This window comes from Candoia aspera, chromosome 3, assembly GCF_035149785.1.
Source record: "Candoia aspera isolate rCanAsp1 chromosome 3, rCanAsp1.hap2, whole genome shotgun sequence".
Taxonomy (NCBI): domain Eukaryota; kingdom Metazoa; phylum Chordata; class Lepidosauria; order Squamata; family Boidae; genus Candoia; species Candoia aspera.
Window position 1 is genome coordinate 136,937,255 of NC_086155.1, and position 14,634 is coordinate 136,951,888.

General features: G+C 38.7%; 1 protein-coding gene across 2 annotated transcripts in view; it reads right to left on the bottom strand.

Annotated features, from left to right (window-relative positions):
• Window positions 1-14,634, bottom strand: part of SLC22A23 (solute carrier family 22 member 23) — a 106,335-nt gene that overhangs the window by 23,518 nt on the left and 68,183 nt on the right. For both annotated transcript variants that reach the window (XM_063298830.1, XM_063298829.1), the window contains exons 4-5: window positions 6,737-6,905; window positions 1,944-2,071 (exon numbers count right to left, since the gene is read on the bottom strand). In XM_063298830.1, the coding sequence (XP_063154900.1) occupies window positions 1,944-2,071; window positions 6,737-6,905 (297 nt within the window). The remainder of the gene's footprint in view (window positions 1-1,943; window positions 2,072-6,736; window positions 6,906-14,634) is intronic.

Genomic DNA, 14,634 nt, shown 5'->3' on the forward strand with positions numbered 1-14,634 from the left:
ATTTTGGCAGGGCAATCTGGGTTGTGCTCTAACAGCCACATGCATGCAAACATATACAAAGGCTCTGTAGGATGCCCATTTTTGCAAAAGAGCAGGACAGAAATGGAAGAATGGTTTTTATATAGACAGGACACTCTTATAGGTAGTCAGCATGACAAAATAGACCTGCAAGGCCAGCATACAAGGTTTAGTCAACAAAAGGAACACAAACAATCATCCAGGAAGCTGCAGAGCCATGGACTAAATTTAACTTGGCTAGTTATTTAAGTTTTATCTATACTGCTGCAACTTTCTCAACCTATCCCTGCAATAGCAAAGACTAAGATAATACTCTTCTTGAAAATAGATCTACATCTAACAATCATTTGGATACCCAGGGAAATGTGTAAAAACTTGTGAATTTTCATCTCTGGAGCAAAATACAGTGATGTTACAGACCACACAGAATATCATTAATGTCACTTTGCTGCATAAAAAAGGGCATGATACAAATATAATAAACAAGGAAAATACAGAGATGATCTAGGGTATACATATGCTGTTGAGCACTGACATCTGTCTAATGGTTCAGATGGATTATCCAAATACATTGTATCAGAGCACAGCCCAAATCACTCCATTACATTTAGGGGGGTCCATTGTGTATTAACTTTCCTTTATATTATAAATCAGCCAATGGTAATGTGGCTAAAAATCAGCTTCTACAAACATCCAGATGGCCACTTGATTCACAAGCATCTTTCTCCCCAAAATCCAATTCATGACAGCACACAAAATATGAAGCAAAGAGAACACAAGGGTCAAATTGCAGCACAGAACAAGCCCATTAAAATGGCAAGTACAGTGTATATTGGTTTCATATTTGACAGTATGGAACAAAATATCAAGTTGAGATATGTAAGACATTCTGTGGGGAAATAACCAAAGTATGGTTTGGACGGGATGACGTTAGTTCTCTTGTAATTCATGAATCTGCTACACCTTCTTCAGTTTACATATTCAGAGACCAAGTAACTTTCAGGGATAAATGAAAAGCACAGTCAAGGACTATTTAAAATTCTGTTGTGAAAAAATTAAGAAAGCTACAACTTGCAATTGCCCAGATAGTCCCTATTCTGAGGTCATTGTCTCTTGGCCATCATTTGTGAGCAAGTACCCATTCCCACAATATTGTATTCCTAATTTGTTCTCTTGTTTCTTTCCAGCTTTCTAAGATATTTTTTCCTAATGGTTGCCCTCTTTCTTAGTACTTATTATTTTAATTAACTTAGGAAGAATGAGAGACATTGCACACATTTTCTGTAAAATCTATTGTGAAAATGTGCTTTCTTGACACATTTTTTCCTTGACAAATTCATGTACAGACAGGAAAACACTTAACATATGGACTTTTGAGATTGTTTAAAGAAGAAAAAGTATTGTGATAAGGACAAATGAGAGAGAGAGAGAGGAAAAAAACACCAACTGATTTGGTAAGACTACAGAAACAGATGTGTCCTGTTTTCTAATGATACCTAAACAAAATTTGCAAGTGGTAAGACAGTGGTATCTCTCTGCTAATGTTGTGTGCTGCTGTAGAGATAGTTTAAGCCTTTAGTTCTGTGAAGCTGTTCATTGTTCTGTCTTGCAGGCTGGAAGTAATGTACCTGGCTCATCAATATTAAGCATTACTTCTATATTCCAAGATAATTTGGTTCTTAGTATTAATGAAATATTATTTACCCTGTATTCAGATATGAGATTTTATTGCTGGAGCAAAATTTCCCCAGTGAGCCAAATAATTGTTTTCTCCATTTTGTTGGTTAAATAACCTGAAGGAAAATTGCAGATGAGCCTGGTATCCAACTTTTTTCCAAAAGTAAAGTTGCAATTTTTAATCAGTGATCTATAAAATCATTCATGTGTATTTTCACTGTCTACTTCTCATAGCTTCAAACACTCACCAGGCATCACTCCCTTAATATCACATTCTGTGCTCATCCTATTCCCATCAGTCAAACGAAGGATGAGCTCCTTTGCAGCTTCAAACTGTTGTGTGGCCATCAGCCACCGAAGAGATTCTGGGAAAATACTTCGAAAATAGAGAATGTGTTAGTGGAGACTGCCAAAGGGTTGCATGCATGCATACATACAGAAAGTCTTCTTTTTCTACTTGATATGTTTTGTTTTCTTTTTTTAATTGAACTATGATTAACAATTGTTATCAAATAACCAAATTAACCTAAATCCGAGATGCATAAAGAAAAAAGATACAGAAAATACAAAAAATCTACTAAAAAGTAAATAAAGAGACAGGTACTATCCATGTACAAATTTACCATACATGTATAAAGTATTATCATATTATGGTCTATTGTCATTGAGGTAAACCATAAAATCCATCTAATTGATAGAATTGTGATTCCTGTCTCTGAAGTCTCATTATTTTAACTTTGTGATTTTTTTTAATGTGGCAATTGAAGACACTTTGTTATTCCACATCTCAGTTATAGTGTTATAGATAATAAGTTCCTTATTTTTAAGCTTGGGATTTGGTCCTGTAAATAAGTAAGTAAGTAGTTGCCAGGATAAGTTAAAGGATGTATGTCTAATTACTGTTATTTCAGCTAGCAGAAGATGCTGCAAGAAGTAAAGATTCTCAATGAAGTTCACTAAATGTTATCTTAAATCAGGGAACCAATATTATTGTCTGAGAGTGTCTTGATCTTTTACAAGCCACACACTGGGCTTTACGTGAGAAGTCAGGAAGTGTCTTGTTGTGATTCCCTGGAAGTATCTCAGATGAGTTACTCACTCAAGCTGTGGATAAGGGCTTGAGATGTGTGGTACATTATCTTCTTAATCCTTACCAAACTGTGATGGGTGGGAGAGGGCAGATAAATCATTAACATTAAATAGACCCAAGCTCCATATAGATACTGTATCCTAAACAGGAACAGTCTGGGTTGTGTAGAGAGATATCTCCCCTTCCAGAGAGTTGAATGATCTTGCCTCTATCAAAGGAGGAAACCTGCTCCCAAATCAAGCTTGGAAGGCTGGCCGGCTTTTTCTTTCTTTCTTTCTTTCTTTCTTTCTCTATAAAAACTATTAATAAGATGATTAATTCAAGAACAGGCAGAAACTTCTACAACACAGACAAACCAGCTTAACTGGTACTCTCTTTGTCCAGGGAACCTTGGAAAGTGAATGAGAGTGGGAGAGGGGAATTCTAATGTTATGAATTTTACATATTTAACAAATTTAATTCTTCAAACATTTTATCCGCACCCGCTGACTTACAGCAACTAGTGCCAATTACAAGTTACCAAACCATCTTATTACAAAATATGTAACCATATAGAGCCATAACGCAATGTAAAAGGAAATTAGAAAGCAAAATCTGACCAAAAAAGGAGTATTTTGTGTTTACCCTATAAACCAGGGTTTCTCAACCTTAGCAACTTTAAGATGTGTGGACTTCAACTCCCAGAATTCCCCAGGCAGCATAGGTGGCTAGGGATTTCTGGGAGTTGAAGTCCACACATCTTAAAGTTGCTGAGGTTGAGAAACACTGCTATAGACAATAGAGAGAGGGACCAGATGAATCACACTGAGAAAGTGTTCTAAGGCGATAAAGAAAAAAATGGGAAGTATTTATCAGCCTGAAAGTTCTTACTGAAGAATCAGAGAGAAATGGACCTCAAGAACAGATACTAGATAGATGGATATGATTTCATTGCACCCAGACCCAAACAATGATTTCATTGGTTCATTGGGGATAGTTTCAAGGGTTAAACTCATTTAAAAAAAAAAAACCAAACAGAAAATAAACACAACATCCAGACATGCCTCATGGGAGCACTGTATAGATTCTATCTGCAAAATTTTATGCTCGTATTTCCCAACAATACCATTTAGTCAGCACAGCTGCTCTGAGGTATGTATGATACACAACTCCATCATCCTCAACTGGTATGTCCCTGTTTAGAATCCATCCTTACTCACTTAAGCTTTTCACTTACAGAGACTGAGTAGATATCCCAGCTGCCTGCTGTAACTGTTTTATACAGCATTTTGTTGATATTTAATTTTCCCAAAGTCTTGACTCTACATAGGTTGGCTCCAATATCATTGGAGTAGCATCTTGCCATGTTTTATTTTAGCTGGAACTTCTTTTGGCCTGAAGACTCCCTTGAAATTGAAAGGATGCTCTATAGCATAAGCCCTGTGCAGGCCCGCAACTAAGGTCTGTGTCACCCAGGGCAAACATGGATTCTGCACCCATTTTGGCGCCCCCCCCAGCGCAGAGCCCAGGGCACATGCCCCACTTGCCCGCCCCCCCAAGTTGCAGCCCTGGCCCTGCCCCCTGTAGGCTAGACTCATGCCTCTCCTGGTTTCTCCATGGGGCTGGACAGGATATGACAAGCTGGATCTGGGACGTGATCAATGTCTCACTTTGAGAGAGAGTGATGGTAGCAGCCTTGAAGGAAACTGTGATGTGCCCTCCTTAAGAAGCCCCCATAGATCCTGCTATATTTGACAACTATTGCCTAGTCTCCAACTTCCCCTTATTGGGGAAGGATGAGGACAAGGCTCCTGGGCACCCTAGAAGATTATTTGTATCCTGTTCAATCAGGGCTCAGACCTGGGCATGAGATGACCTGGGAATTGGATGGGGAGTATGCACCATTCCTGATACAATTAGACCTAAAAAACTCACTCCTCTACCCTGTTTTTTAGAATCTATTTAAAGCCACTGGGAGAAGCCACCCATCAATACTGGGTACATTATCATTGCTATGCAAATGATAGCTAAATATACATCACCAGCCAGGTTCACGTCAGAGATGCTTCAAGTCTTGCCTTCATGTCTGGAGGCTGTTCAGTTATGAATGGGGCAAAACAAGATGAAGTTGAACCCATGCAAGATAAAGTTGCTGTTTGTTCACTGTTGTTCTCCATCAGCCTTGGACTTGTCACTTGTGGGGAAGGCACCACCTCAAAGGAACAGTTTTGTGACTTTGGTGTTCTCCTGGACTAACAGCTACTTTTAGGTGGGCAGGCAGAGGCCATGGCCAGGAGGGTCTCTGCCTAGTTTCAGCTGGTATGACAGATGCACACCTATCTATAGGAGGGTCTTGCAACAATGACATATGCTCTCATCACTACTCATCTAGACTAATGTAATGCCTTTTACATGGGACTGCCTCTGCTGATCACTTGGAAACTGAAACTAGTAGAAAATACAAGGGTCCACATGTTTTGTGGTGCTTTTCACCATGAGCGTATGACACCTGAGCTGCACTGGCTTCCAAGTACTGATTTTAACTTATAAAGGCTTACTGGTAGTCCTTGCTTACCAACTGCCTTGTTTAGTGACCGTTCAAAGTTACAACAGTGTAAAAAAAAAAGCTGTGTGACTAATCCTTGCATTTATGACTGTCACAGCATCCTGTGGCCATGTGATTGCCATTTGTGTGCTTTGTAACTGGCTTGAGACAAGCAGAGTTAATAGAGAAGGTGGAAGTAAAATCGTTAAGTCATAGTCACTGATGTTGTACTTAACGACTGTGGAGCTTTGCGTAACAACTCAAGGAGAAGTGAGGTCATAAGCCCAGTGTGGTCACATGATTTTCTGCTTAGCAACTGCAGCACTTAGCGACATAGTTGCTGGTCCCAATTGTGATCCCAAAGTGAGGACTACCTGTATATGACTCTGCATCTAGATCATTGCAGGACCATCTTCTCCATCCAGAATCAACCCATCTGATACATTCTTCTTGAGAAAATTTATTGTGGGATCCCCATTTTTGTGAAGTGAGGGGGGCTGAGTTCCAACAATGCTGTTTTTCTGTAATGGCAGCTGTCCCCACAGAAGTTAGATTAACCCCTTCCTTGGTAGCCTTCAGGCAATTGGTAAAGATTTATGGACAGCACTGGAGCATTTAAGTGAGATAACTCATCTGTATTTTTTCTTTTGGTGGTTTTGCTATATTTTAAATATAATTTATTATTTTATTATTTACCATGGACACTGCCATTCCCCACTACCACCATGTAAAATCTCTGGGTCAACTGTTAAGAATCCTGGGAATTGTCATTTTTAGGGAGGTTGAGATCCCTAGGTCCCTCATCCAAACCTACATTGCCCAGTGTGCCTTGGTAAAAGGAATCAGGAATGTTTCTTCAAGCAGTTGGAGTCTGTGGTAGTTGAAGACCTTCATTTTAAGAAAACTGGAACCAGTGATTTATATTAAGCAGTTTCTCTGAATCTAGTGTCAGATTTTATTCTTAGGATTCTCAATTAGAGAAGAGGGTAGAGGTGTAAAAGAGAGTTTTCAACTAGCAAAACAGTAGAACATCTTAAGGTTTTAAGCAAAATACCCAAATAATTTAAGATCCATGCTAAAAGGAAACAGAGGGAAAAGGGATAAGGTAGTTACATCTTCTTGTGGTTTTTTTTAAATTTCTTTCCACCCCACCAAACCTGATTCCCCTTACCAGCTAATTGACTTCTGATTTTTGATCTATCAATTAAAATCAACTGAGTTAAAGACCACTGGTTGGAGGAGAAATGGCAGAGAGGAAAAAGGTGAAGCACTAACTCCTCCCACTATTTCTCCCAGTTTCTACATAAATAGTGCCATGGAAATTCAGGATCAAATGCCTCATTTCTCCTATAACATCTTGTTTGGCTCCAAGCATTCACCTGTTACTAATGAACCACTTCTGAAAATAAAGAACCACAGATACTTACAACCAGTAGAGTAACATCAGCAGAAAAGGGCAGATGATCACAGCTTGGAGAACTTGCCAGTCCCTGCAGAGGGCAGCCAACCCTGGCATGAGGAATTGTCCTGCCATTGCTACAAAGCTTGCTATCATTGTGATCATAAAACGGTGTCTAGGAGGACAGAGCTCTATCCCTGAAAAATACAAAGGAAGTTCTGGGAATGATGGCAATCAAAAACGAAAAATATGAAATCTTTGCAATGGTTGCTCTCAAGAACTTATAAAAATAACTACACACAAACAGGATAATTCAACTGGAAATATGCCACATAGCTAACTTTTGTTTTAGGGCATAAACGTGAACTGTAGAGTTACCCAGCTGCTCTCTGAGCCTCTCTCCTGTGACAGTCTACATTTTACAATGTATTTGTGTGAATATAGGAGTAAGTTATGGTTAAGGCTGCATTCTACATTCTGTGAATCACATCAAATCCAGTTAGACTTGACTAATTCAAGCCTCGTGGTTTTCAACCAAATTAGTCATAATCAATCTCACTTGGATCCAGATCATCTTTATCGTTGGAGAGTGGCATCTTCTTGTTTTTTTAATAGCCACCACAAATAATGAATATTCACTTGGCATCATAAAATACCTATTCCCAATTGAACATCCCAGAAAATCTTTGGTGGCCTGAATATTTGACTGTCAACACAGTGAACACTCGGATATGCCAAATGTTACCAAATTAAATGGCATCAACCATATTTAGAAACCAATTGTAATCTGTGTTTTGGAAACACAGTTGAAAATACTGTTGATCTAGACCTTATCAGTCAGACTGTATTAAAAGATAACAATGGCTTCTGCAAAACCATTGTTTCCAGTTCATAACATTCTTACAAGTGCAACTGTTGTTCAGTTTGGCAATACTGTATTTATTCTCCCCAAAAGGGGGAAAAAAATCCACAAATATATGCACACAGTTGTCTCTGCTACCAGCAGGGAACAAAAAGAAAGAGCTGTATTGTCCATTCTGCTTATAATAGATGTATGTCCCTGGTCTTGGGTGGAAAAGGTTGCTCACACATTCTGCAAAGCAACGTTCATATATATATATATATAAAAAAAGAGAAAGAATTGCAAAAGAAAAAAAATGAAATCAAAGAATGCCAACCACTCCCATGCTGCCTTACAACAAAAACACATCAGGAATGTAATAGTTTTGAGTAAATTATTCCAAATTAGTTTAATTTATAATAACTTGATGTGGCAGTAAAATTGGACTGTGCTTTACAATACAATACCATACGATGTGTTTGCGTAGATATGAAGGCAAGAGCTGTTTATTTACAATTGGGATACTCACCTAAAAATTGTACATTTCTGTTACCTACCAAAACCTGAGGCTCCAAACTCCCTACTTGTATCTAGAAATGAATTCAAACTTGCTTTATATCAAATAGAAGTTAACAGCATATACTTTCAAAAGGCAATACAGTTTGGCACAATCTTGATGTATACATCTCCGATAGGGGCTAAAAACCCAGCCTATATTTAATATGTTTTACGTCAATTTTACTACAAGGGTACAGATTGGAGGCACCCAAAATTTGAGGCACCCAAAATATTTCTTGGAAGTGCCATCAAACTTGGTGTCATATGATGGCAATATTCATATTGTGGGCAGAGCTTTCAGCCTTTGATATTAATTGGCTTGGTGATGTTGTCTTGTAGCCAATATGATTGGTTATATGATACAATAAAGCCAGATCGATCAGGGTGGCTAAATATGACATCATTAAGCAGATTCAAACTGAGAAGAAACATTACCTTACTTCAAAGGAATGTGAATTAGGAGGAAGAACACAGTAATTGACACTTGGTCATTTGTAAAATGGGCTGGGTGAACATTTTTGTTCTTGTTGTACTCTCAACCCAAATAAATCAGGATGAACATTTTAAAGGTTACAAAAACAAAATGCATCTTGTAGCCCATGAACAAGGCACTGGAGGCTATCTCTCCTAAAAAGGTAACTAGTGATATACAGTAATTCATAAATCATATGTTTGGAAAACTAATTTTATAAAACAAGTAACATGGAGCATCATAATTAAAGGAAGATGAACCCTAATCCTAATATGTATTCATTCATCTGTGAAACTAAGTGTTTTCATCAAAACAATAATGCAACCTTATTGTCCTTGGCTTCTGCCTCCTTCAGACAGCTCTCAATGTTACAGATGAGAAAAGAAATAACAGGGAAAAGATCTGATACTCTTTTGCCCTTGTAACTAATTATTGGCTCTTTCAGGTTTAGGTTGCAATGCAATTATCTTATGGAAACATGAATGGAGATTTCAAGCTTCAGGTGAGGATGAAGGAATCTGGAAGCGAAGAAGTGCAGGACAGAATTATGTCTTAAGAGATTGTATTCATAGTAGACACAATTTTCAGTTTATCTGCACAACTGATAAATGTCGCATAGGCAAATGTACATGCAAATATCCATTATTGCAGGTTTATTTATTTGTGGCCCAAAGTAGTGGCCATAACAGTAATGCTGACACTGAACATTATGTAAAACAGCCTTCTCCAACTTGGTGTCTTCCAGATGTTGGCTATGCCTTGGATCTTCTTGATGTGCCCTTTGTTGTCATGTTGCTTGGGAACTCTAGGCACTAGCTTCAGGAAGGTGACATTAACACTAGGATTAATCAACACTAGGATTAACACCAGATGAACCATCAAACAGCACAATACACCCTAATCAAGGAACTATAAGCTCAGGCAATCAACCAAGCAGCAAACAACAGCCCAATCAAAGAACTCCCAAGGAGAGAACAACACCCCTACCAACACAAGCAGGGCAAGCCACGGTATATAAACTGAGAGCAAGGCCCACTCCCTCTTTGCTCTGAAGATGTTGCCTAGTCTGGCAATGAAACATATGCAAGAAAACAACAAGGCTCAGAGAGCACCAAGGACTCCAAGGTGACATTTTGCATTTTCAAATGTTCAAAGCACTTCCCAAAAGGTTATCTCACCAATGCTTAGAACAACTATTGTGTAAAAATGGAGGGTGATGAAAAGTAGCTTGCCTATGGCCATCTAGTTCATAATGAGATGAGATTTGACCTGGGAACTTTCCATCTCTTACATTTAAGTAGAATCTCACTTCACAAAACAGCAGCAACTGTAATGGTATGTGGGAATGACCTTGAGGGATGAGGGGAAGACATGCTGCCTAGGGAAAGATTAGATAAAAGGGGGAGGACCCCATAGCTGCTTAAGGGTCAGAGAAAGAAACTTAGGAAGGATCTGCCCTAATCAGGCTATAAAAAGAGATGGCAGGATATTTCTACTTTCAGACTTGCAATAATCTGTTAATGTAGCCATACAATAAAGTAGAATTAGTTCATCTGGTCATGTTTCTTGTCTGGTTTACCTGGGAGGGCTGACAGCAACAGAGTCTGTGAGCAAATAGAAGTTGGGCTCAAAATCTATGCCTACTGAAACAAGCCTTACCTATTTTGTACAGGATAGTGTCTCTGGCCATATATGATTTCAGTGGGGAAGACCTAGCTGATATTATCCTCTATTGTTCACTTTTGGGAAGGAAGAAGACTGCCATCCCAGTGTGAATCTTACAGTGCACATCACTGATAACATTTCCTCTTTCTTATTACTGCCATCATCCACTTTGGCCAGTCTGACATTTCCACAACCTGAAGTTATTTACTTAGTAATAGCAGGATCATAAACTAAATTCCCAATCTTCACTGGTCAAATTAGACTAATTTCCTCTTATCCCACATTGTTAAAGCCCATAGTTTAACTTAAATGGTTTGCACAGTATGGAAAGAACATATTTCTTTGCATGGTATAGGAATCCAGTGAAGCTCAGCTTCCAAATTAATGTTTATAATAAAAAGTTGAAAACAAAAGAAAACCAATGTGTACATCACAAAACAGACTAATTTACTAAATTAGTAAACTATCAATCTCAAACTGACCAGTTTGGGGCAGCGAGAAATATTTTGTAGAGAATCAGAATTCCATAGAGAGAAATGGTCAAGAAGCAAGACAGATGGATGTTGAATGACATTCAGGAGGCAATCTACCAGACTGACGGAGTTTAAGCACAAGCTTTCCACTGGGAGACCATCAAGACTAGAGAACACCTCAAGAAGATGAAATGAGGTTCTGCCAAGCGAGGGTATGAGTTTCAAGGAATTTTATGATGTGAAAGACCTCAGGAAGTTTCATCTAATGATAATAGTAAAAGTCATCAAAATCTGAAGCAAAAAGGTTTCTGGATTCAGATCCCATCATAAACATAATATGGTGAGTTGGGTTGCTCTAGGGCAGCGTTTCTCAACTTTTCGACCCTGGAGGAACCCTTGAAATATTTTTAAGGCCTTGGGGAACCCCTGCACATATAGGCCAGAAGTTACAAAATTATTATGTCCATTTCATGTATAGGCCTGTATACAGTATATGCATTAAAAGTGTTCTTAAACTAAAAATAAAGAATGAAACCTACCTCTTTAATGCGAAGTTGCCCAAATTTGAAATATTTTTTTAAATAAATCGTGATCTCCCAGGGAACCCCTAGTGGCCTTTTGCAGAACCCTAGGGTTCCATGGAACCCTGGTTGAGAAACCCTGCTCCAGGGAAACCATGGAGCTGAGCCATCACACTTTCCTTTGCAGGACCTCATTTTCTCACTGCCACATTTTAAACAAACAACCTCCAGCAAATCGCAAGGACAGGAAAGCATAAACCTGTTAAACATATCACGGGAGCAACCAAGATCCTGTTTTTCAACATTTCAGTTTGTCTCGGATGAAATACAACAGCTGCTTTCTGAATCCTGGGAAACATAAACCGTCTTTAGGGGTTACAAAATCGCTACAGCTCCACCTCCTCAATTTTATCTATTCTGTGCTGACAGGGGAGGTCTGATATCACACTGTAAGCAGGTTTGGCTGAACTTGGTTGCAAGATTTAATGCATCCAGGAATCTAGACTCTATGATCATACTCTGCTAAACATAGATCTACCCGACTTTGGATCATTTGGGCAATACAGAATAGTCAAGGTAGAAGAAGGAGTATAGGCGGATATTCCCAGCTACAATTCTGAAATGCCTGAAGAGAATTAGGGCTTTATTTAAAATGGCTTGTGGTAAGAAAGCAAGAGAGGAAAAGATGGAAAGGAGGTATCAGAAACCATAGACTTATTAGTAGGCAAATTAGCCAAATAAAACCATGCTAGATGTTGCACAGCAAATGGAAGGTAATTATAATGAAATGTTCCTCAAAATAGACCTGGATTATCATCAGCAGTATTAATTTCTCACTGCAATTTTCCCTCCAACATTTTATGTTCCATTTCTAGTCACATTTTCATTCTTACAATAATACCCACTATTTTTAGCAGCAAGCTACTAAACAGGCCCCCTTCTCCATCCATACCTTAATCAGAGCTTTCTGATTTTATTCCAAGAGGAAATAATATTCAAGCTATTAGGCACATGCTTTGCCACGTTCAAAAAAATCCCCCCCCCAAATTTCCATTCTTGCCAGCAAAATAAAATTGTGTCTAGCAAGCGTGCAGGTATAAGAGGTTCTAAATACAGGGTCATTAATTGGAGCATTTGAATTTTAGACCAAAATGCTAGTAGTCTGAAGTTCCTTCCTTTTCTATAGTCCACATGCACAGAAGGAGAACACAGCAGCTGAATCAGAAACCTTTTATGAAAACAGAAGTCTTGGTTCCTGCCACAAAAACAAAAGCAAATTCAAGCAATAAAACAAAGGAGGGAATCAATTAAACCTACTTATGGGTAGATCTATCACTAACAGAGGTAGGGCAAGTATTTATTGGCTGCAAAAATATGGACAATCAGTAGGTGGCAGCAAAGTGTTAGCATTTTGGCATCTCTTTGCTGTTGCATGGTGGTCAACTGGATTTCTGCAGCCCAGACTGTCACTCTGGGAAGCAAAATACAGTATAGTTATTCTGAAACAAGGCTATTTGATCAAGCATTTGAGATAACAGTAGTTCACTGGCTGTTGCCTTCTGCTACATCGATTTGCATACAAAAAGAACAGTGAAAAAGACAGCTAGCTATAAACTCAGAATACCAAACACAGACAGATCTCACACCTATGGATGCAAGCTAACCTACTGAAAAATAGCTTATTTTTCTGTGCTTCTAATCTGTGCAATAAATAAGGTCACTTGAGGGACAAAATAATTTATAATTTAACTGTATCAGCAGCTTTCTAGTTTGAACATGCCCTCTTCCCGTCTCCCAGTTTCTGGTAAGGATCAGGTGAGAGAACTTGATCCTGTCTTTAAAAATAGTGTCAAATAAGATTGCTTTTCCTGTGATTGGGTAAGGGCACTCTCCAACATTTTCTTAAATGTAAATAGGGATTCTGGTATAGTTTTAAAGAACGCCTGCTCCCTGATCTGCCCAAGGAAACCACGTATGAATCCTTTGCCCCAGTTATGTCAAATGTTGCTACTGTTTTTTTCAGTCTGTCCAGCATTGGATACTGGAGCAGAGTGTGTTAGTAAATTCACCATGCAAGTTAAGATTAAACGTATTTTAAAAGAATGGCAGTGCTTAGCTTGCAATAGATTTAAAGGTCCTGAGTGAAGGAAACACACTTCAGAAAAATTCAGAAATATCTATTGTTTGCCCTGACACTAGATAGTTTTGTTTTAATCTACTCCTCTGGACACAAGAAGGGTGAAAACGTGGCAGAAATGGATGGGTTAGTATGGTCCTCCACCTACATCCATGGTGGTGATGACCCTGTGTCACATGTTCACATATGTGTGTGTGTGTGTGTGTGTGTGTGTGTGTGTGTGTGACTCACATTTTTGTGAGGGGGGGGAAGCAGAAAGGAAATGACACCCTTTGGGCCTGTTTTGCACCAGCTGGGAGTCTAAAAAAAATGGCTGGCAGAAAACTGATCAAGCTATCCTGCTCGTGCCATTTGGTGCATGAAGGTAGATCATCCGGAATGGAGAGGAGGTGACTCAATAGCAATGTCATGAAAACATGACCAGTGACTTACAAAATGTTCATTCTTAGTCATATTGCAAAGATCCAATGTTTGGGTTTTGTTACAGGTCAGGGAAGGCTGTTCTACAGCTCCAGCATGGGATTAATCTAATTCCATTCATCACACATCACTGACTGAACGGTGTCTGAGTGAGTATCCTTCATCAGTCCTCTCCCCTGTATGGGCTGCCTATGGAAATGTTCCACAATCCTCTTCTCCACTGAAAAAATTTGGGCATCCTTGAGGAAGCAGATTTGATTTAGGGTTCAATGTATGGTGTGAACCCAAACCACTGTGGTTTATTCATCAAACCATAATAAAGCAAACCATGGATTAGCAATATTTGTGAACATAGGCAAAGAGAAAACACCTTTTGAAGATAACTCTGAAGCACCTCTGGCAAATGACTCTACCTCTTACAAAAGACAAGCAGAATATGAATCTTATAAGACAAACTGCTTCCTCTTGCTTTATCTGCCATTCTCAGTTCCCTTTTTGATATACACCTTCTGCTGGAACATCTTGTGTTTTATTCCATCTTGTCCTTTACATTTTTAGTAAGAAAAAAAAAACAGGTAGGTGTTATCTCAGTTAAATATTTGCTTGCAGGGACAACAAAGCCATTTTGATGTAAGGTTACTGTGAAAAACTAGAGGAATTATTCCAATGTAGATAGCACCTAAATCACTGTTCCAAAATAGAACTTTGGAGCATTCTTGCCTGAGGTTCTTGCATATGGAAAAAGTCAATAAAAACTAATGTCTGTCTCAATGATACCCCAGGTCCTGCCAAGTGTTTCACAGAACAAAATTCATGGCCTAAGCAGTGAGTGTAGAAAA